The 25,526-nt window shown below is 37.6% G+C and overlaps 1 protein-coding gene across 3 annotated transcripts in view; it reads right to left on the minus strand.

The window, feature by feature from the left end:
• Positions 1–9,116: 9,116 nt before the first annotated feature.
• LOC148843667 (UDP-galactose/UDP-glucose transporter 7-like) overlaps positions 9,117–25,526 on the minus strand; it is a 40,967-nt gene continuing 24,557 nt past the window's right edge. For all 3 annotated transcript variants that reach the window (XM_088958830.1, XM_088958832.1, XM_088958833.1), the window contains one exon: positions 9,117–9,839. In XM_088958830.1, coding sequence (XP_088814956.1) covers positions 9,825–9,839 — 15 coding nt within the window. In that variant the 3' untranslated portion in view covers positions 9,117–9,824. The remainder of the gene's footprint in view (positions 9,840–25,526) is intronic.

Raw genomic sequence — 25,526 nt, forward strand, 5'->3', positions numbered from 1 at the left:
CCAGACAGCACAAATTGTGAACCAGATGGGCCGAACGAGCTACAAGCAAAGCAACTGGGGCCCAAGTGATGCTACAAGAATTGAAAAGCGGGCCATTGAAGGCCAGCAATGCAGAGGTCCAGCTTAGGCCCAAGTTCGGCCCCACTTTTTTTTGGGCTTGGGCATTTTCATAATAATGGGCCTTCCTGGACATACCCACCAAAATGGATGAAGATTTATAACATATAAGAATTCCCCAGCTCCCATGAACATCCATCTGCCATTTAAACATTGAGTGGAGCCCAGCTTCATGTCTATCCAGAGCTATACGTCCATGGTAGGCCCACTGACAGAACTATGCATTCATGAGAGCTAGACTGTGATCTTGTTCTGTCAAATGGTACCCTGTCCCTGTTGCATATGAACTGTAAACATGGTATGTTGGAACAGTTGGCAGATGTTGAAGGAGCATGACAAACCATCTGATGGTCCCACCATGGAGATATCCTAGACTCTCTCTGGAGGGTAGTTATGGCTCAGTGAAAATTCTGATCGAGAAAAATTACAATCTACAAATGTTTTTAAGCGTCTTTTTTGTTTGTAGTGCAAATCTGATCCGAATACAAATTTTGCACTCAGACCAGTTCTACATCTGTTTGTTTGTAATTATGATTTATACTCTAACTGATACAAAATCTGTACATTTTATCTCATTTCGGCTCATTAATAATGCAAATTTGCATTAAAAAACTGATACAAAATTTGCATCACCATCCTCGTACCTCAATTCTCTCTAGGACCACATCATCTTGCTTCCCACCACATTCTCAAACAAATAGCTCTCCTATCTCCAGATGGGCCCACACTACATCTGGGTCCCATGTGTAAAAAAACACTGGTGCATTTACTAGTAGTCATGTTCACACACATGTATTTGCAAGGGACCATGTGCATTCCCATGCATCTACACGTGCTAGGGGTGATCATTCTTGGACCGGCCTGGTCTAGTCGACAAATGTTTGGGCCCCAGCCCAGGTTTTTGTGTGCAGGCCCATCCAGACATCAAGTATAGAAAATTTCAGGCCAGGCCTTCAAGCCCGGTCCACCCACAATATACTATAATGAATGCTTTTAAATATATAATATATAATATACATAATATTATATATATATATATATGTATATTTTATTTTATATTAAACTATTATTATTATTATTTTATATAAAATATAAAATTTTAGTTTTATTTTAACATACAAATAAATATTTATGAATTGATACATGTTAACACCTAAATCAATCCAAGTATAAAATTTGCTCTCCTAAACATGATCTTGTATAGATGAAGGCAAAACTTTCATTCTCATTCTTTAAGCTCAGTTTGGAAAGAGTACAAATACAAATATGTATAGTGCAAATATATATAAAATAATACAAAATTCAAGAATTTATACTCCTTCCAAACCGAGCCAATAAATCTATATTTAGTGCTGTTCCAAACCCTACATTGCTTAAGAATAAGAATGAAGGCCTTGTTTTCATTTACAAAAGTATAAGAAATCCAAGCCAAATAAATGAGGATCTTGTCTTATTCTAAAGCTTAGCCAAGTCCAGTTTTATTTTGATTTGTGTAATTTTTTTGCACGTATCATATGTTATTTAATTAAAAATAATTAAATTATTATTATTATTATTTAATGTTATGGTCCAAATTCATTATTTTTTAAGCCCGGTTACAGATAAGTATAACCTTAGAGACGACAATCTAACCTATCTCTGTCAGGGCCACACCCCAATCAGAACAGTTTTTTTGACCATTGACCGAAGTTAAAAATAGTTTTTTGGAGAAACCTGAAATTGTTCTGGTGAGGGAGAGGGTGGGGGTGGTATTTATCCACCCCGCTCCAATAGATCCTTTCTCAGAAAACAATTTGGTCAAGTTTTTATACTTGGCAACCTGTCAAAAAAGTTTTCAATCATTTACATCTTTACTTATTTTCATAAGTCATATAATATAGCATAAATTATGCTATACTTTAACTCTTAAATTAACCTTTCTGGGGCAGGTCGGGGCAGGGCAGATGCCCGTTCCTTGCGGGGATGGGGCTGGGACTTCCATCCTGCCGGGTAATATTTGTTCGGGGTTGGGGATGAATGCTGTTTCTTAAGAGGTGTTTTTTTAGGAAAACAGTATTGTATAAGTATGTTGTTTTTTCAGAAAATGTTTTCTTAAAGTTTTCATTTGATACTGATGAAGGGTAATTTGGCTTGATCTATTCACATCTGAATACGTGGAAACAACCTGTTGATACTGATGAGGTGTAAATTTTCATTTGATACTCACTCGGCATTCCCTGCCACCTTAGTGAGTCAGGTCAGCTCGGGTACCTTAGGTACCTCAGCCAAGACCAAGGTCTGAGTAGCTCGTGATGGCCCGACCTGCCGAGGTGACACATAGCCAACTTCTAGAAGCTAGCCAGCTGTCTCCGACCTCTCCAGAATCACGCCGCATGTCTGCAAGCCTCATCCTCATCCCGTCTAGATCGGACGGACTTGATAAGTCTTATCAGCTCACATGGAGTCCACCTCCTGGTGCGGAATGGATTCCTTGTAGTATGGGGCCAAGGCACGCACGATTATTTGCTCATTAGCCTTCTAGCACACAAACTTTCAGCTTGCATACCAGAGTATCAACTTAAGCATCGGAGCACCCACACCGGGTAAGCCACCCTAAGTCCTTTGAACATTCCTTTTTCTGTAGTTCGACCAGCCAACAAAGCAAACCAACGTCCGAACTGCCCTTCAGCTAAGAGCATCCAAATCACACACCATCAGGTACAATTGCTGTTTCTGCCATATAAGCGTTTTTCAACACCACATCAGCAATTCCTTGCTAGCAATAACAGAAAAAAAAACCAAAAAAAGGCATTTTCTCGGACCACACCTTTCCCGATTTCCAAGATGTGGTTTGAAAAAATGTTTTTTGAGAAAACGACTTACCAAATAATAAGCAATTCTCAGAAAATGAATTTATAATGTGGTGCTGATGTGGCACTATTTTCTAATAAAACAACATCAATCCCAAACACCTACATATAAAACCCAGCCTTGGTCGTTGCCAATAGCATTTTCAAAGGCATTCTGTAGGTTTAGAAACTGAGCCCGAAACCAGAGCTGCTTTGTCCAATGGTTTTCGGGTTGAACAGTTTGACCATTAAGCCCAAACAATCAGCTCTTAACGTTTTTAAAATTTAAAATATAAAATTAATTAAAACAAAAAATACCTGAAAAATAGTTGCCTGAGTTGAATACTTTAGCAATTCAACCATTTGGATTAACGGTTCACTGACTAAGTTAACGATTTTTTGAAAAATTGCAGGTCAAATGCAAAACCAAACTGGATGGTACGTAACTGATTCATGGGTAACTCGAATCAACAACAGTTTTAAAACCATGCATTAAAGCATTCTCAACTCAACATTAGGGCTGCCAATGGATTCCAAAAGTCCAAACCCGATTCTGGCATCTATTCCGGTTATTTTGGGGTGCAATATTAAGAATAAGAACATCGATTTTAACAATCGGATAAGACCCACATTTACTTATCGGGTTGGAGCTTAGAACTGGCTGTTTACTAAAATTCTCAAATAAAGAAAAACAGAATTTGTTAATCAATAGTGGGTATCAACCAGGATTCTCTTTATCTCTTCCTAAGTAGACCTTTGGAGCTGCGTTACCCCTTGTTTGTTTGTAGGAGTGTAATTTGGGAGTGAGTGGCTTGGATAGTAAAATTGCTGACAAAAATGTGAGTGGCTTGTATATTAAATTACTTTGTTTTATCCAACATTTTCAACCTGATGTTGACCTGGTTGGTTGAATCATTCGAATCGTTATTCGATTAAGATTTTGGATCTAGTTTTAATAAAACCTAGAGGACGGTTGGATCATTGACCTTTTGACCCGGTGACCAGGTTATAGGATGCATGCTAAATGTGTATGCAAACTTCGAGAGGCTATATAGCTTTGCACTCTGAAATTCAATTGAGGTGATTTTTTTATTTTGGATAATTTTTCGAGCTTGTCTCAAGGAGCCATAGGCACCTTGCCCGCTATTTTCACCAAAAAACCCCCTTTTCGGCCTCAAAGTGCATTTTTAAATATTTTTACAAATAAAAAACTAAAAACTGAACAAAAAAAACATAAATTAAATATAAAATAGTACATATATAACATAACACATAATTATACATTATTTATTGATAAAATACACATGTTTATGCATACTATATATATATATATATATATAACTTTAGGTATTGCTGAGATGATATGGTTGACCCATTTGAGCCTGATGATCGAACCAATGATCCACGACCCAGAGGCAAAAATGGTTCAACCTCCAGATCAGTTTTTAGAACATTGGTTTTAACTACTTATAATGTGCTTGCTTGTTTATAATTCTTGAATAATCTATATATATTGCTAGAATGGGAAAGTTAACTATTACTATTACACATACTAAAAGGCATTTATCTTAGGGGTTTCAAATATGGCACGCCGCTAAAAACAAGCATGAAAGGATGCTTGATTCAAGCCGAAAATGTTTTCTCATTTAGTTGGAATTTATAAAAATGGCATGATAATACTTTCTGTCATTATGTTTTAAAATTGTATGTTCATGATTATGTTCTATGAAACTTCATCTAGAGAAATGGAGAAAACTGTGAATTGCCCAATAAAATCAAGGGCATAAGGGGAGATAAAATCAGCCATACACCTCCATAGGATAAGCAAGAGAAGGCTTGTTTCCCTAGTTTTCAAAACTGGACCAGATTGGACGGTCGAACTGGAAAAATCGGGAATCGGTCAGGTAATTGATCCCATTTTCCCCAAAAACCAGATTTCTCCCCAGAACTGTTGATTTTGGTCAGCGAATCACTGAACTGGGTGGTTAACCATTTGAATGGTTTTGACTGTTTTTTATCTTTTTGATTTTTTTGTCAAAACGGGCCGAGCGTTTGGTTTGAATGATCGGATGTTCGACCCAGTAACCAGACCACTGACTAGTTCGGTCACCAGGTTAGTTTTAAAAACCATGCTTGTTTCAGCCAAGCAGCCCGACTTGGCATATCTGATTCACAGTTGAATGATTATGAGATTATGTTTTCCAACTTTCATGAATTGCCCAATGAAAATGCCTAGAGCACAAGTGGAGTAAAGCAAGCAAGGGAAACTTATCTAAGCCAAAGAAACTAGACTGGTAGATTTGTTCGTAGGGGTGTAAACGGATTGAATTCAAATCAAATTACGCAATATCCAAATTCGAATTCGATTAGAAAATCCGATATCCAAATTCGATTTGATATCTGACGGATATTAAAAACTATTATCCGAATTCGAATCCGATTAAGTATTTGAATATTTGATTCGATTCGAATTCGATTAATTAATAATTTTAGATAATTAATAAATATATAAAATATATTTTATTGATATAAGATATATAAATTATTTACACAACTTAATTATTATATATATAAATTATATAAAATATTTTCTATTATATATAAGAATTAAATAATCGGTTGAATTTGGATATTTATCGAATCGAATAAGGACATATCCAAATTCGAATCCATTAACTATTCGGTATGAATAGGACATCCGAATTCGAACGATTAGATATTCAAATTATCCGAATTCGATTAGATTATGTTGAATATTGAATTCATGAACGAATGATGTTTGATTACCCTTCTCTATATTTAAAGTTTCTCAAAGATTCATGAGTTGTATTTGTGGGAAACATGGGGAATTCAACCTATGAGATTAAGGACAAGAAAAAGGGAATTGACTCAATATATCCCTAGAAACAAGCCAAGAGATGCTCGCTAGAGTTGTCCCATGAGAACTTAGCACATTTCTAGATTAAGTTTGCAAATATGATATGGGCACTCTCCAACTGATCTGATACATATCCTCTCATCTTGGTTGTGTGCCTATGTATTTTTATGAGAGTGATAGAGAGAGAGAATGCTGATACCATGATTTGAAAAAAAAAAAAAAGGCATATATGATAATGATGGTTAAGCCCGGAATTCATAGGGTGGGGGTAATTGATATTTTGAAATGTTGTAGATCCGCAATGAAAATCAAAATTCTGCAGTGGACCAGTCTGTACTTTTCTGTACTTCTTTTCCTTTATATATTGAACAATTAATTGTAAACATATGTCATTTCAGTTAAATATTGAATTTCAATTTTTATTTGAATGGTATCATGTTTTGTATTGGATAGTTATGGATGTGTAATGAATGGATGAGGGAATTTTCTTGAAAGTAGGTGTAAAGATGTGATTTGAATTGGGTCACAAGAAAAATCCCAGTAGGGGGTGGTCATTCATCAAAACATTTGGGGACGTTTACAAAACGTTACTAAAATAATTTTTTTTAGTGATGTTAAGCAAATGTCACCGAAAGTACTTTTTGTAATGTTTAATGAAATGTCGCGAAAAAGTGTACTTGTTATCAAAGATCTTTGGCGATGTTTGCTAACATGAATAAACTTTTTTGTGATGTATATATTTTATAATGTTGCCAAATAGTGGCTAGGGGTGAGAAAAAATCGAAAAAATGAATATACTGAAAAATCGATTAAAATCGAATTAAAAAATTGATTAACCGACTCAGTCGGTTCGGTTTTAGTTAACCAATATAGAAAACTGCTGGTTAACTGAAACAACCAGTATACATATATTTCTATATATTTTATATATACTTATGTATGTTATATTATATTATATATATTTAATACTTTTATATATTATAAGTTAATAAATATGCATTATATATATATTTATAATATATGATATATTATTTATTATTTAAAATATAATATTTTATATATATTTATAATTTTTATTATATATTTATATAATATATATTGTAAAAAATAAAAAATTGAAAAATCGACAAACCAAACCGATGGTTAGCCGAACCGGTCAACCGATTGGTTCCGGTTACCGAATTTCCAAAATCCGGTAGCACCGGTTCGGTTACAAGAAAAGGCCCATGGTTCAATTAACCAAACCGTGAGCACCCCTAATACTAGGTTATGTTTGATGTTTGTTGTGATGTTTAGAAAATATCCACTAAATGTCTAATTTTCTACAATATTACCTGAAGTTGCCGAATGTTATGTTTTTGGCGACATTTCCGAAATGAAGCGTGGTATAAAGCATTAAAAAATGGGTTTTTACTGTTCAATCCACCCTAAAAACCTTAGCTTCACCATACAGATGTGATGAATCATGACTGTGGATCGATGCCAAATCTATGGGCAGAATGCGGTTTATAGGGGGGCCTACTAGTAGATTAGGAGGGAGTTGTAATTTCAGATTTCTGAGGTGGAGTGCAGTCTACTTATCCCTTAAAAATATTGCAATTTGTTGAGTAGACAACTCTTACATACACATAGGGGTGGCAACGAGCTGAGCTTTTCACGAACTGTTTGAGCTCGGCTCGACTTGGTTTCAACTGAGCTCGAGCCCAATTCACTGTCTCAATTGTTAAACGAGCCAAGCTCGAGGCTACTAGAGCTCGGCCCGTGAGGCTTGCTAGCCAGCTCGAATATAAATATATATATATATATATATATATATATATTTAATATATATAATAAAAATATTATAATTCTTAATTTTTTAAATATCAAATAAAAAATATTTTTATATATAACTTTTTATTTTTATAAAATATTTTTTCTTAAAATCGAGCTCGAGCTTATGAATTTTTGACTCGAGCCGAGCTCGAATCCACCCCTCCATACACATTTGCATGTTTCACGAGTGGGATAAATGTCGTGGAAACCTTTTTGCCGAAAGTCGATTTCATCATAGTGAATGCACCTGTTCACATGTCCAACTTTCATTTGACCAACTTTAATATTTCATTCATTTTCCTTAGTGATGTAGTTTGTTTTTTTTTTTTCTTTTTTGAGTACCATTTAATTTATAGGAAAAGTAGGAGAGGATGTGCAGGTTTTGACTAATTCTGTAATTCAGAAAACTTCTCCAGAAACCCATCCCTTTCATAACTTGAATTACAAGATTGGACTATTCGATCTGTTATATTCATTGGACATGTCCACCTTAATGGCAATACACCCTTTACCCCTCCTGATTTCTTATTTTTCTTATTATTTCTCTAGCTAAGATAATGTTGCTAATTCTTTATCTATCCCTCACAAATGCAGCTTGATTAGGGGCAATCAGCTTGTCTAGCTTATTATGCATTCTTATACCACTTTACACAAACTTATTGGTCATTTAAGTTCTCTTGGGAGAGTTTTTCTTTCTGAAAGAAATCTCTCACCATATGACATATTTTTGCACCTATTGTTCCCCAATGTCTCTAATGAAATAGTGATGTTTATCTTGTGTGGGCCAGTGTCCCTGGTTGAATTGATGAACTGGTTAGAGTCCCCATACATTTGTCTCTGCCTTTTTTCTTTTTCCTTTTTTTTTTATAAACTAAAGAAATTTAAATTAGACAGAACAGAAAAACAAACAAAAGGTTCCAACCATCGTGGGGGCGTTGGGTATGTTAATTGGTTCACTCCTGCATTGATACAGAATCAATTCCCACAACCATCGTGGGGGCGTTGTGTATGTTAATTGGGTCTGTAAGACTCCTATCAAGTCCTTGACAAGCTAATCTTATCAACCCAAAACAAAAAAATGCCGACTGATGCCACTCAGATTTCCATGGCAACCATCTTTCAGAGTTTTAGAGGCTTCATCTGTTGCAAGGTTGCTCAAAGAGAATTTTAGGAGATTGCAAGCAAGCTATTGACTTGTCATCAAAGGGAGCTTCATCTATTGCTTTAAAGAGACTTGCTTCTTTGCTCAAGATGCGATCAAGCTATGCAAGGGTTAAGTATAAACTGTAAAGCTGTCCTGGGTGAACCATAAGGCAATAAAGTAGCACATCTTACAGCAGCAAAAGGTTTCAGTGGAGATAGAATTTTTTTTTGTTGGCTATCCATGGATCAAAAAAAGGATTATACACCTAGTAGTCCTAGATGTCTTGAGTAATGTGTGCTTATACAAGATGCCAATTTGAATAAGACAAAAGAGTGAGCTTTGAACAAGGTGCTCCAAGGGGGTCAGCTCCTAAATGTGCTTGATAATAGCAAGGTTCAAAATTTTGATACAATACGTATCGTATACTTTGCACAATATAACCCTATATAGAGGTACTTTTTAAAAACTCTTTTGTTTAGTTAAATAACATAAGAATGGCCTCCCTGTGAAAATATAAGAAAAAAAAAAAAGAAAAATAAGGTTTTGTCACCCGAAACACCTCATACGTATGTTCATGCATATCGAATGCATCAATATTTAAAATCTTGCTTGACAGTATGGTGGAGATTGGGATGAATCCAGAGTGAAGGACAATTTGGTACATATCCAGTGAAGGGTTAGGATCTTGGATTGGACTATGCATTACCTGGTTCATTGGAAACCCACTTCTTCCTGGATTAGTAAATTTTCTGCAGTGAGACCACTGTACTCAATTAATTGTTCTGGCTCGCCTCAGCTGCCGACCCAACAAGCGAAGGCTCACGTTTGTGTTCTAACTCCAAAAACATGAAGATCTTTCTCCATCAATTTCCTCATTCCAGTCCATAATTTTGTTGTAAGTAATATTCTGCATCTTCTTGGATACATTCCGTTGTAAAACCTGGGCATATACATTTGAGTCCAAATAATATATGCACATGGGAAGCTCAAGCAGGTGCTACACTATACTGCCTACTTCTAACTGATGCACTGAAGACTTGAACTATGTCGTGCAAATCTGCAAAAGGAGAGACAATGGGGTCATGAATCTTCAGTAGGAGCCACCTCCACAAAAATAGCAAATCACAACCCCTCGATTTATGACAGGCCAGCTACTATATTTATGTATGATACGCCCAGACATTCCTATGTTGTTAGTGTTGTAAGTCAATATATGCATGCTCCTTGGGATTAGCACTGGTAGTAAATGACAGGATACTTGCATACCTAAAAAGCATCCTATCAGAGGGATTCTATTCTTAGATCATGGGAATTTGAAACTGGAGTCCTATACAAATGCAAATTGGGCAGGTTGTCTAGATGGCAGGAGATCCACATTAGGGCTATGTATCTTTGTGAGAGGAAATTGGGTTTCATGGAAGAATAAAAAACAATCAGTGGTGACTAGGTTGAGTGTAGAGGCATAATTTAGATCTATGGCCCATGGTGTTTCAAAATTACTTTGGATTAGATCCTTGTTAAATGAGATTGGGATAGATGCAAAGGAGCCCATGATGTTATATTGTGACAACCAAGTTGCGATTAATATTACCCACAACCCAGCTTAGCATGATAGGACAATGCACATTGAGGTTGATAGACACTTCATAAAAGAAAGGGAGACAACTAGAGAAGTGTACATGTCTTATGTCTAACCGTTGATAATTTCACCAAAGGGGTTGCAAAGAACAACCTCAAACATGACCTACGCAAGTTGGGAATATGTGACATTTACTCCTAACTTGAGGAGAAGTGTTGAGGTTTTTATGCAGATTTGTGGAGATTTATTAGTTGCTTTTGTTTATTATTGGTCTAGATAGAAAATGGGGACCACAACACTCTTATTGGTACCTTTTGGAGTAGTGTTTTTTAGCTTTTTATGCAGTTTTATGTGTTAGCTGCCCTATAAGGGCATAATTGTAATTGTACCATTCTTTTAGTTAAAGTATAAAAAGCAATGGAGAAGGCATCCAGATCTAAGAAGCTCTCTCTTTCTTTCTCAATTTCTTCTCCTCTTTCTCTTCTTCCACAAGAAACATCTCTTTTTTTTTTGCAGGTTTTTGATTCAGCAAATCTATATTAGTTTGATTCTACCAATAATCGGGTCCCAAATTTCCTTTTTTTTACAATGCGCTCTCGAGGGTAATGGCCTTTTTTATTGGGTTAGACTTGGAAGTCCTTATTGTTGACTAGGAATGATCATGGGTTTGCTTAAGCCAAGTTTTTACAGAGTAACAATGGCCTTCTAGACTACCTGAGCTCAGGTTGAGCATCCAAGCCGTGCATCTGAGCTTGGCCAGTGTTTTAAAAGCGCAAGGCGCAAAAAAGGTGCAGAGGTCAATTTGCGCCTGAGGCACAAGGTGTAAGGCGAGGCAGGTGCCTTTTTGAAGCAAGGTGCAAAAAAAAAATAAAAAAAGCTAAAAAATAAAAAAATGTCAAAAAATTCAAAAAAAATAAAAAAATATTAAGCATAATATTAATAAAAAATATAAACTTAAAATTTAAAACTAATGTTTTAAAAAACCTATTATCTAAAATTAAAATACATAAACATAAGATGTAAAGCATATTCAAATGAGAATTTAAAAATAAAATCAAACATATAAAACATTTTCAAGCATGTAAAACCTCTAATCTCTTTTGTTAACTCAATTGCATTATTTCAAGTAGCTAATGTAATGTAAAACATATTACATTTCTGATTCTACGAGCTGCCTTTGTGCCACGCCCCTTGAGGCAAGCCCAAACAAGTCCATGTTAGGTGTTAAATTCTTAGTTCTAATGTTGTTCATTCATTCATTGCAATAAAATATCTTCTTAAAAGGCAATTAAAGTTATAAATTCATTATTTTTTGTGTGAGAACTAAGAATTTAACACCTAACATGGACTTGTTTGCACTTGTCTCGAGGGGCATGGCACGGAGTTGGAGCCCCTGACCCAACCGCTATGTTCAAACAAAGCAAAAAAGAGACAATTTTTCAAAAGGCGCACGCCTGGGCTGAGGCTCAAGGCGCACCAAGCACACTAGGCGTGCGCCTTTTGAAAGGGCTGTGCCTAGGACCTAGGCGAGGCACATACCCTAAAATGCGCCTCGTCTGTGTGCCTAGGTGCGCCTGAGGCACACCTTTTAAATCACTGGGCTTGGCCATAAAAATTAACAACTTTTTTTTGAATAAATGAAAATTTTAATTTAATTTTATAGGGTTTTCTTTGGAATTAGTTCTGTACATTTATTTGTTGGTTTGGCACTAGGTCTACACTGACCCATTGACAGCACTAAAAACATGTATCCAACCTTAAGTGCAGGTTCAGTTTGCTTTCATGACTTCATTTATTTGTATTGGTTGTTGTTTTCTATAAATATTATTGTTAATATGTAGTGCAGGAATGCACACTCCAAAACTATTAAAGAAGATTAAGTACTTGAATAATCTAATGAAGTATGAGGAAGAGTAGATGAAGCTTTTAGATATAAGAAGAGAACATAGTTGTCAAGGCGATGCTTAGGCTACAAGGTACTCATGGAGGGCGGCTCACCCAAGCATCCGGTTATTTTTATACAAGGCAACATATAATATTCTTGCATTTTTCTATTTTGAGAGATTATAATATTAAGATAGACATTATAATACTAAATTATTCATTTTATAGGTTTACGGTATGTTTATAATTCATATACTAGTTTCTTTTTATTATTTTCTTATATGTTTGGGTTCAATCAAAACATAAGTTGGTGGGCAGTGGACACTATCTTTTTCTTGCAATACTATTACCACTTCTAGGACAATAACAAGGGGTGCACCCCTTCTATTTATTTTCTAAGTTTTTTCTTTCCTTTCATTTCCTATGACAAAACAAGAGTTTAGCTCCTATATTATCTGAGCTTTCTTTCTTGTTTTTCTTCTCACAAATTTGTTGATTTTCGATGTCTTGATAAATTTATACCTATTTGATGAGGATTATTGGTAATTATTACTGAAAGATGATTGCTGGTTGCTATGAATCCTAGGGAGTTAAATAGGATTTAGGTTTTTAATTTAAAAAATTCATCACCTAAGCAACATCTAGGCAGGCATTTAGGCACCTAGGCAACAAGGTGCTCCCCTGTTGCCTAGCTTTGCCTTGGCACCTTGACAACTATGGAAGAGAAACGGCTTTTCTCATAAAGGACTTTATTTCTTTACTATTTCTTACAATGCCAACTCTTAATCACGTTAAATGCAAGAAAGTAAAAAATTCCATCCTGATAAAATATTATAGTCTTTGTCAATAGAAAAACTACCATGGCAATGATTTCTATTTCTGGTACTTTAGCTCTCAAGTATAGGTATTGTTCAATAAACTTCCAAGTTTTTTTTTTTGATAATTAATAAACTTCCAAGTTTTCTTACAAAGTAAATTTGAAATTCATAATAATATTTTCTTCTCCAATGAATTATTATTTTCTTGTTTAGAACAATTCATTGTAAATGGTTTAAAATGTCCCCTAATTTCCCTAATATTTCCACGACATATTTTTCCATGGGTAGCAACACGAAACTTTACTAGAATCAATATATACCTCAGTGAACACTACCAGCACTATGTGGAGTATGAAGATAGTTTCCATGGCATACATACTCCCCAATGAACACTACCAACACTACATGGAGTATAAGAGATATTATTATAACATAAGTTGGTGATAATATTGTAGATATGTGGAGTAACAATACTATTTCCCACCTAACATGATTACCACTTTGAGATTGCTAAATACTCATTTCAAGCATGAAGTTAAATATTAGATCTTTGTGTAATAGATTATTTGGTTGATCTATTATAACCACTTACATTTTTAGTTATTTTAAATTTTGATAAATGAATGGTATTTTATTAAATAGAGATAGAAATAGTACAAGCATGAAGCACCCTAAGAGGAGGCACAAGGCGTTACCTCCCCTTAAAGGTGGTTCCAAACCCAACTATTTTCAGATTGCAGTTACAAATTAGCCGAAAACAGAGAATCCCTTGAAGCCCCTTCTTTAGCTAAAGAATCTGTCAAAGCATTTGCCAATCTACTAATCCATTGAAAGCTAATTAACATGGTGCTCGTAAGCCATTCGACATTTTTGATGATGTGCCTATATCCCCAACCAACAGTTTCTGGGTCCGATATCCATCCCACTATCACCTTAGAATCTCCTTCAACGATCAAATTAGTCACTCCAAGTTGGTTGGAAATCTGTAGTCATTGTACCACAGCTAATATCTCAGCCCTTGTAGAGTCTCCATAACCCATTGGACCTGAGAATAAGGACAGAATGTTGCCATCCTTATTCCTAAAGATCCCTCCTATACCCGAAGGTCCTGGATTGCCTTGACTGATCCCATCGTAGTTCAGCTTCACAACTCCTTCCGGAGGGGGTAACCAACTTGCTTGTGTTCTATTTTTCTTGGATGATGTGGAGGCCACTATTGCCCAACTCCTTCAAAGGTCATCACTAGAGTAATCTGCAAAGAGATCAGTAGTTTTTAGCCAAAGGATTGCCCTTGTCAGTGTATACAATCCTTTATTTCAGCAATGCTTCTCTCCTCCTGGAAAATTCTGGCATTTCTTTCCTCCCAAATGGTTCATAAGAGGGCTGCCCTATTACATTTCCACATTACTTTCCACCTGTGCCCAAGCAACATAAAAACCCAATTCCAAATATTTACTGTAAAAGAGCAAGAAATTAGTAGGTGATAACAGTCCTCATTTTGCACTTAACATAAAATGCACCAATTGGGGGACAAGCATGAATAAGGTCTCTTCTTTTGTACATTATCCACAGTATTAATTTTACCATAATACACTTCCCAAAGGGGAAGGAGTAGAGCAAAGGGACTTAAAGAAGGAAGAAAAAGAGAAGGAGCCACTCAAGGTCAAAGACCAAATTCTTCTATCTGGTTTAGGAGGGTCCAAACAAACAGAATCAAGTAAAAGTAAGTGCTTAGAGGTAGAAATCGATTCCTCATCCCTCAACCCTCTACGAAACCCAAAATCCCAATCAAGAGATAATGGGAGAATGGGGTGAGAAAGAAAACTCGAAATAGGCTCCTTTTTATAGAGGGAAATAGAAAAAAGGGGAGGGATAGAAGTCTTTTAATGGTTGGTTGCCTTCCAAAAAAAGCACAGAATTACCATTGCAGACATCATACCTTAGGAACTTGAGAAATTTTGGGAGGATGTCAAAAATCGCCTACCAAGGTGTAGTGAGTGTGGCCCGTTGAGATACCCCGGCATCCCAACCAGATTCAAAACAGCCATTGAAACTAACCACAACCTCATGCCACAATCTTTCTCTTTCCAAAGGCCACCTCCATAACCACTTGCCCAAAAGAGCTTCATTCTTATTTACTAGGTACCCTAACCCTAAGCCCCCTTGTTCCTTGCTTCGACTCACCACCTCCCATCTAATCAAATGATCCTTTTTTTGTGCACCTGATTCCCACAAAAAATCCCTCATCAACTTTTCTATCTTCTTGGCTTCCCTAACAAGTATTCTACCCTCTAGAGAGATATAGTTCTTTTTCCAGGTCACTAGCCTTTTTTCAAACTTCTCTACTACCGGGATCTAAAACCTACTTTCCTTTGGATTTGCACCTAGGGGAAGTCCTAGATAGGTCAAGGGCCAAGTAGAAATAGAGCATTTTAAGTAGGCAACAATAGACTCCAACTCCCTTCCCTCCACATTTAGCCCCCCACACAGCTCTTCTCAAGATTTATTTTCAGGTTTGAGACATTCTCAAAGAGGGTTATTAGATTTCTTAAATTCCTTGCCCTCAACAAATCACATCCCTCACAAAAGATTATGATATCTGCAAACTAAAGGTGGGAAACCGAAACTTGATATCTTCCTAATCTCCATCCTCTTATCAATCCAACCCTGTCTGCTTTTGACAAAAGTCTATTAAAAACATCAACAACCAATGTGAAAAGGAAAGGGGACAACGGATCACCTTGTCTCAAGCCCCTACATGAAGGGAAAAAAATACTTTACTACTCCATTTACTAAAACTAAGTAATGGCAAGACGTCAGACAACCACCTATCCACTTGCACCATCTATCCCCAAAACCACACTTTCTGAGCACCTCTAGCAAAAAACTCCAGCCCACTAAATCATAGGACTTTTCAAGATCCAATTTGCAAACAGAACCTTGCCTACCCAATCTTCTCGTCTCTTCCACACTTTCATTTGCTATTAAAATTTGGTCAACTATTTGTCTACCATGGACAAAAGCACCTTGAGCTTGACTTATGATGGGGGGAAGAGCCTTTTTGATCCTCAAAGATAAGACCTTTGCCAGTATCTTATAAATGCTTGTTATCAAGCTGATTGGCCTAAAATCTTTGGGATGTTTGGCCTCTTTCTTCTTAGGGACCAGGGCTAGGAAAGTGGCATTTACTCCACGGCTAATGATAGACTGTTCCTCAAATTCTTTGAAAACTTCTAACAAGTCTCCTTTAATTATGTTCCAACAGTGTTGAAAGAAAGCCATAGTAAAGCCATTTGGCCCTGGTGTCTTAGATTTATCCATTGAAAAAAACTGCTTGTCGTATTTCCTCCTCCTCAAAACTCCTTTCCAACCACAATTTCATCTCTTCAGATAGTGTAGGCTAATCCAACCCAACCAACTCCACTTGACTAGCTAGAGGTTTCCTTAATATAGATTTGTAGTGCGTTACAAAACAATTGGTCATTTCCTCTTGGGAGTCCAACTCCACACCATCCACTTCAAATTTAGTCACCAAGTTTTTCCTTCTTCTTCCATTGGCCATCTCATGAAAAAATTTGGTATTCCTGTCCCCTTTATCCATTTATGCCTAGATTTCTACCTCCAAGATATCTCTTCTCGCAAAAGAACCTCCTCTAATTCCTTTTTCAACCTCCACCTTAATTCTCTTTCTTTAGTATTCATGGTTCGTTGAGATTCCTTCTCATCCAAGTCCTCTATTTGGGTCATCAAATTGGATTTTTGTTCCTCTATTCTCCCAAAAAGGTCCCTATTCCATTCTCTTAAGTTCCCCCTCAAGCTTTTCAACTTCTTATGAAACCTTACCCCTTTCCACTTCACTCCCCTCATATCTTGATTCCACCATTCCTCAATCTTTTTTACAAAATCTGCGTGTGTCAGCCACATATTTTCGAATCTAGGGTTTGGGTCCAATCCCAAAAGGTTCTTGTCCTAGCTCAATGGGACAATGGTCGGAGGTAACTCTAGGTAGAGCTTTGATAGCAAGTCTCTCCAATGATTTTCCCAACTTTCGTCAAAAAGGAATCTATCAAGCTTCGAGCAAGTTGGGCTTTCTTGGAAGTTGGACCAAGTAAAAAGGCCCTGCACAAGAGGAAGCTCCTTAAGCTCATTATAATTAATAAAATCATTAAACTTTCTCATACTAGTTGTAATGAGCTGTTGGGGGTTATTTGTCTAATAAACATAGCATAATACATTCAAATCGCCACCCAAACACCAAGGACCCTCCCATAGCCCTTGGATTCCATATAACTCTTCCTAAAATTCATTCCTCTCTCTATAAATATTAGGGCCATACACATTGGTCAACACCCAAATGAAACCATTGTTCACCGACTTGAACTTTACAGACGCTGAAAAGTTTCCTATTAACTCCTTTGCCTGTACAGCATCCTTTCTCCACAATGTGACAATACCCCCTGAAGCCCCCCAAGAGGGTGCAAAGGCCCAACTTATTCCTCTTGACTTCCACACACTTCTGGCCCATCTTTTGTCAAATTCGACTAATTTGGTATCCTGTAGCATCGCTATATCAGGCTTGATCCTTCCGAGCAAGTCTTTAATTAACCTTCTTTTCCTTGCACTCCCTAAGCCCCTCACATTCCAACTGATGATTTTCATGGGAAACAAAATTTTGGAGCCCAACTAAGGTTAAAGATTCCTACTTGGGAGTCTTTCTTCTTCCCACTAAACTCAATGTCCCCTTCTATATCTGAAATCAACCTCTCTACCTCAGTTCTTTTCTTTTTCTTTCTATTATTTCCCACTCCCCAGGTGCTTGGACAGTTTTCCTCCAAATAATCCTCTGTGATCTTATACTCCTCCAATAGTTCACAAATTTTCCCCCATATCCTCTCTAATTCTTCCTCCTACAATTTTTTCAAGAGTAGCTCTCCCCTCTCCTTTTCACAGTTTTTGTTAACATTCTCAGAAACCACACCCAACCCCTCCCTTTGCGTGTATTTCTCAAGAAGAACACATTATATTCCAGATTCTCTCTAACTCCTCCTCTTGCTTTTTTCTTAACTAAAGCTCTCTCTCCTTTTCAACACAACCATTAGCTATGCCCACACCTTCCCCTCTAAAAGTTGTTCTTTCCAGTTGAGAAGTTGAGACACCTGTTTCAAGCAAAGAACCCACATCAGTACCAAAAACCAAATGAACGGACATACCTATACCAGTATGGGGTGAGGGCGAAGGTTCTAATGTCCCAGAAAGGTAATCAGGGGCTGCTGCCAAACCTTGTGTCTGAGGAAAAAGTGGAAGTGTATTTGGTTCTATTAAAACTGTGTTAACTGTAACATCCAAATCCACCTTAGCATTTTGTCCCCCAACCACTGAATCTATGTTCTGTGAACAGAAAGATTCATGGTCCTCTAATTCGATGAAGAGAGTGTATTGCTTGTTGAAAAGGGAATAGGCTCTGGGTTAAGTATCCCATGTGTTTCCTTTGTAGGCTTTGTTGGATTTACCACCAATTTTGGTGACCTGAGAGTTTGCAAAACTTCCACCTAGACATCTTCTGATGGGCCCAAGGCATCATCTTCTAAGAAAAGCAAGTCTGTGTGAAAGCTTTTATCCTCTAAGATCGACCTTGACAACTGCAGATCCACACTACCAAGGCTGACTGTGTCGTTTGTGTTAGACTGAAGAAAATTCCTCCTCCATTTCTAACTGACTGCGTCTAACACTTCGGGGATTGCTACGGTCAGATGAGAGATTCTATAGCTTCTTGAATGGATCCACTATAAAGAGCTCCCATTCTGGGTTGTGGCTGAAACTTGATTCGCAGGGCTTGAGGAAGAAAATAGGCCACAGCTAGTGTCTATCGAAAGGAGGCCCTTTGGCATGTGACTACTTAAGTGATCATGTGCCTCTGAGGCTGGTGGGCCTTCTAGACTTGGCCCATTTGCCAATTTGACAGATGGGACAAGTGGAATCAAATTAATTGGGTCATTTCCTTCTAAAAAAATGGGCCCACACAATTCTATAGGCTTATGAGTGCTAATATGGGCCCCCTGGTTTGACCCACTGGTTCGCCCTTAATTGGAGACTCCCTTGTCTTTTCTACAACTAGATTAAATTCAAATTGTTTTCCTTTTGAGGAAAGACCCCCTAAAGTGCTTAAAAGTCTGTTTTTGGGGCCTTTAGCTGCCACCTGGGCATAGGCCTTTAAATAAGCCAGCCCATTAACTTGGTCTTCACATTTTTGACTTTCCAATCTGCCCACTTCTTTTGGAGGAGTTAAAGCCTGCTTATCCATTTTTGTGAAAATTTTGTCAAACCTCTGACCTTCCAATCCTATCTTTCTGTCAGACCCCTGAACTTCCAATCCCAACCTTCCATGTAGCACTTGTGCCTCTACTTGTTCATCTTCTACCTTTCGACCTTCCCTCTACAGTGCAACTTCAATGGAGGAAGCCAACCACACTGGGATGAAAAGTCCATCCACACAGAAAATTATTTTCCTAAGGATCTCCACTGGTTTGGCTCCACTCAAGAGGAGGGCTGCTGAACGAAGATCTCTCCAAAATTCACCATCGAGATGTGCACCATAAAGAACAGCAATGAGAGAGGCTATTTTATGTTTCCACAGATGAAAAGCCAGCCCTAATACCCGAATCACCACTCCATCCATGATCGAAAATGTCTTTGTGTTAGATGAGGGAGTCCAATGAAACCCATCCAAAGACCCCCAGACTTCTTGGAAGCTCTTAGCAGAACCTTCCACCAAACTACCAAGGCGATCGAGTACTACTTTAAAACTGTCAAAAGGAGTTAATATGAAAGTACTTAACATCAACTTGTCTTGCATAAGATCAGCAACTTTCTTCCAATCGGAGACTGGACTTTTGCCTTCAACTACCAGCATCCTTTCCCACACTTCTCTCTTGAAACTGATGTTCATAGTAGGAGTGGCTGTACTTTGAGCCAAAGTACTTCCACTTGAGAGATCTCCTGTTTTTCTTTCTTCCAGTTAGTCAGAAGAGCCTTAAGACTTTCAGCAACCCCCTGCCAACCTTGGCTATCCTTTCCTTCTGGGAAGCATACCAATTGTTTCTTACCCTTGGCAAAGAACTCTATAATGGTAATGTAAAATCCTCTATAGTTCCTTCTGCATTCCAATATGTACCTTCTTCCTGTTTTGGAATGGTAGAATATTGATATGTTTCATTCTATTGCCAATTGGCATATTTATACAGTAAGCTGCTGCAATAAATAGAAAGAAAGAAAAATAGAAAGAAGAAAAAATAGAAAGAAGAGAAAATAGAAAGTAAAAAAATAGAAAGAAAGAAATAGAAAGAAAAACTTTCTAAATCAATTCTTCCACAATCCTAGGAATATATACAATTCTATTTTCAGATCTGAACCAGTAACCCCACGTTTTCCAACACTCCCCCTCAAGCTGGTGAATAGAGATCCTCCATTCCCAGCTTGGCTATAACTCTCCGAAAGTCTATACTATTGAGCCTTTTAGTAAGTATATCGGCCAGTTGTCCTTTTGTAGACACATAGGGAGTGCAAATCAACTTGTTGTCCAGTTTCTCTTTTATAAAGTGTCGGTCAATTTCGATGCGCTTCATCCTATCATGTTGAACAGGATTGTGAGCAATATTGATGGCTGACTTGTTGTCACAATATAGTTTCATAGGCTCTTCTCTTGGAATCTTCAGGTCTTCTAAAATTATCTTCAACCAGAGTAATTCACAAACTCCTTGTTCCATAGCCCTGAATTCTGCCTCTGCACTTGACCGAGCCACTACATTTTGCTTCTTACTCCTCCAAGTGACTAAGTTTCCTCCTAAGAAGGTACAGTAACCAGAAGTGGACCGTCTATCTACTGGAGATCCTGCATAATCGGCATCTGTATATGCTTCAAGAGCCACTCCTCCATTTCTTCTGAATAAAATTCCTTTTCCTGGATTAGATTTCAAATAGTGTAGAATTCGATGAGCAGCCTGTAGATGAACTTCTTTAGGATTATGCATAAACTGACTTATTACACTTACAACATATGCAATATCCGGTCGTGTATGTGCAAGATAAACGAGTTTTCCAACTAGTCTTTGGAACATCTCCTTGTCTACACTTGCATTCTCGTTGGCTTCTCCAAGTTTATGATTGGGATCTATAGGCGTGGAAGCTGGTTTACATGCCATATTTCCTGTTTCTCTCAAAAGATCAACAACATACTTTTGTTGAGATAAAGATGCCTTGTTTCGAATGTGCAACTTCAATTCCGAGAAAATACTTTAGTCTCCCCAAGTCTTTTATCTCAAATTCACTGGCAAGGCAGTTTTTCAATGCTTCCTTCTCCTTTTTATCATTCCCAATAACGATTATATCATCCACATAGACTAATAGTGCAGTAACTCCCCCTGAGGCTGTGTGTTTGATAAACAATGTGTGGTCACCTTAACTTTGCTTGTAACCTGTACTCAGCATTACCTTCGTAAACCTTCCAAACCATGCTCTCGGAGATTGTTTGAGACCGTATAGTGCTTTCTTCAACCAACAAACTTTGTTCCCTTTAATGCCTTCTCCAAAACCTAGTGGAATGTCCATGTATATCTCCTCTTCTAGATCACCATGGAAAAACACATTTTTTACATCAAATTGTTGCAAATCCCAATTATAGTTAGCAGCCAATGATAGTAGCACCCTTACTGTATTCATTTTAGCTACTGGGGCAAAAGTCTCCTAATAATCTACCCCATAAGTCTGTGTATATCCCTTGGCTACCAGGCGTGCTTTGTACCTTTTTAATGACCCATCAGATTTGTACTTAATTGTGAACACCCATTTACAACCTGCCGTCTTCTAGTTTCTTGGTAGATCCACAACTTCCTATGTGTTGTTTTTTTCTAATGCCTCAATTTCCACTCTCATGGCTTTTCTCCACTCCTTATTAGAAAGTACCTCGGCTAGAGTATTAGGAATTGGAATGGTGTTAAGGCTGGCTAGAAAACTTTTATGGGATTTAGAGAATCTTTGGAATGATACATATTTGGCTAAAGGGTACAATGGGCGTTTGGTACATTATCTGGTTCCTTTTCTCAGTACAATAGGTAGGTCATACTCATACTCAGACTGTGAAGGTGTAGGTTCAGGTTTTGAGCATCCCTCAGTTCTAGGATTAGGAGTTGAATCTTGGACTTGCATAGGTTGAGGATCTGGATTTTTCCTCCTAGAGTAAACCTGCATATGTCTCACATTATCATGCACATCATTCGTGGGGTTAACAGTGTCCGAATTTGGTTCAATGGTCAGGTTGTTTGACTCTTATTGAGACTCAAGAATGTGGGGCTCAGAGGAATGTGACTCAGAGGGATGTAATTCTTGACGATTGAATGTCTGTGAAGAGGATAATACATCTAGGGAGAGTAGATCCGAGGCTTTATCTTCCATTAATGAGGGCTCCCCCTGAAGATAAGGTCGAGTGAAAAAAAATTTTCCTTCCTTAAATGTGCCATCGATGGAGGTGTAGAATTTTCTGGTGGCTGGATGATAACATTTATAACCTTTCTGAGTTGGGGAATATCCCAAGAAGACACACCTGATTGCTCGTGGGTCTAATTTCCCCTTATTATGGACATGAACAAAGGCAGTGCAGCCAAAAATTCTTGGTGTGATTATTTGAGGCTCGAATATCAGGGTAAAATTGAGAAAGGACTTGTATTGGGCTTCAGTTGTCAAGAACTTTAGATGGTAGTCTATTTATGGTGTAGGCGGCAGTAAGGACAGCTTCCCCCCAATATTGTTTTGGCACCTGATTTTGAAAGAGAAAGGCTCGGGTGGTTTGCAAAAGATGGCCATTTTTTCTCTCAGCTACCCCATTCTGTTGGGGAGTGTTAACACAGGAGGATTCATGCACAATGCCTTCTTTCTGAAAAAATGGGGACAAATTTTGATTAAAATAATCTGTAGCATTATCAGATCAAAACCTTCTAATTCTCACACCAAACTGAGTTTGGACCATGTTATGAAAGTTGGGAAGAATCGTACCCACATCAGATTTAGACTTAAGAATGAATCAAATAAAAAGGAGTTGAAGATCTTTTATTGCTGATTGGAAAAGAAACCCTTTTGTGCTTAGCAAGTTCACAAACATCACAATGAAAGGTTTCAACATCAATCCCTTTAAACAAGGAAGGAAGCATTGTTTTTAAAATAGGAAATGAAGGATGACCAAAACAGAAATGATGACACCAAATTAAATCTTTATTGGAGGTAGATAAGAATGACTCATGTGTGACATGCATAACGGTGTGAGATGATTTGCTGGTTGCTTCAAGGTAGTAGAGTCCATCTCTTTCCTTAGCAAGTCCAATCTTCTTCCCCGAAACCTGGTCCTGAAATACACAGTAAGAAGGGAAGAACACAACATTGTAGTTCACATCCTGGGTGAGTTTATGTATAAAGATAAGGCTAGTCGATAACTTAGGAACATGAAACACATTTTTAAGTAATAGGGATGGAGTAATTTGAATATTCCCAATCCCTGCCACTGTGGTGAAAGAACCATCAACAACAGAAATTTTTCTATTACTAGGATAGGGTGTATAGTGAGAAAATGTAGTGAAGTGGGTGTCATGTGGTCAGTAGCTCTAGAATCAAGAATCCATGGAAAAACACTAGCCGAGGCATGTAATCCTAGAAATAAAGACTCACCTGAGAGAGCAAGAGAGGTAGAACCACTTCCTGGTTTCAAGGATTTCAGGAAGCACCTTAGCCTTTCAATTTCTTCATCATTAAATGGTCCCTGACTTGAGTGTTCTTGTTGCGGGGTTGTGGAGACATTATGGGCCTATTGAACTCCTTTTGAAACTCTTTAATTTCCCCATTCCTTGCTGGATGTGGGAGGTTTCCCATGAAGTTTCCAGCACCGATCTTTCGTGTGTCTGGGCTTCTTGCAATAGGTGCACCAGAGGTTATCGTTAGAGTCATGGGTGGTTGTGTCATGAGACAAGTTGTGATTGTTCTCACCCTTTGAACCACTGTAACTTCCTCCCCTTGCCACCATGGCTGAGCCTTCAGGATCTTTAGGCTCAAGCATGATTCCAGGGCGTCTTTCCTCAACTCTGACAAGAGCTATGACTTCATTCAATGTAGGCACTTCTTCTTTGCCAAGAATTTGTATTCGGACCTGATCAAATTCAGCATTCAGTCTGACCAAAAAATCATACACCCTATCTCTTTCAATAAAATTCTTCAAGATCACAGCATCATCTGCACACTTTGTCTCAAGAACCCGATAATGATCAAGCTCATGCCATAAATTTTGCAGCAGATTTGCATACTCTATAACACTCCTGCTCCCTTGTTTGGCCGCCACAGTCTTCACTTTGACCTCATAGACACGAGCAGTGTCATGGGCTTTGGAATAGGTTTGTCGGACAGCATCCAAAATAGCCTTTGCAAAGGGAAGAAACATACAAGTATCACTGATCTCGGGTATCATTGAACTCCACAACCATGACATAATCATGGAGTCCTCTTCATCCCAAGCATCAAAATTTGGCTCGCCCAACCTTTGTCTTGTTCCAAGGAGGTGACTAATTTTTCCTTTTCCCTTCAAATAGGTACACACTAGTTGTGACCACTTCAAGTAATTCTGGCCATTCAGTCTATATGTTGCCTGAATATTCTGCAAATCACCAATGTGAGGATGAGAATTTGTTGCTCCTTCATCGGTTTGGACGGGAGCACTTGTTGCAGTCATGTCGGACATTGTTAATGGAGGAAAAATAAGGCCAGCAGGAAAGGAGAATAAAGGAACACTTCTGGTTATAGATCAACACTGAAGGCCAGAAGAGAAAAACACAAAAAACTGGCAATGAAGGCCGAAAAAAAATCTCAAGGTTGACAAACCTAGAGCTCTGATACCATGTTTTGGAATGGTAGAATACTGATATGTTTCATTCTATTGCCAATTGGCATATTTATACGGTAAGCTGCTGCAATAAATAGAAAGAAAGAGAAAATAGAAAGAAAAGAAAATAGAAAGAAGAAAAAATAGAAAGAAGAGAAAATAGAAAGTACAAAAATAGAAAGAAAGAAATAGAAAGAAAAACTTTCTAAATCAATCCTTCCACAATCCTAGGAATATATACAATTCTATTTTCAGATCTAAACTAGTAACCCCATGTTTTCCAACACTTCCTGTTGCTGTAACTCTTTCTTTCCAACTTAGGTTCTTCCCTTTGTTTGTAACCTCAACCAGAAAATCTTTGAGCCATTCCACTGTCTCTTTTCCTTCTACCAAAACAGTTGCCTTTTGCTTCTCCCTTATCTTCAAGCTAAGTTGTCCCTTGATTTTTAACTTCTCGAACAGAAAATTCTTAGCCTCCACTTTCAGGAAGTGTCTCCACCTTGAAGTCGCCATGAAACCTTCAGACCCACAGTCCGCCATCATTACCTCCCC

The sequence above is a fragment of the Nelumbo lutea genome, chromosome 8 (genome assembly GCF_056320005.1).
Source record: "Nelumbo lutea isolate HS-2025 chromosome 8, American lotus-T2T, whole genome shotgun sequence".
Taxonomy (NCBI): domain Eukaryota; kingdom Viridiplantae; phylum Streptophyta; class Magnoliopsida; order Proteales; family Nelumbonaceae; genus Nelumbo; species Nelumbo lutea.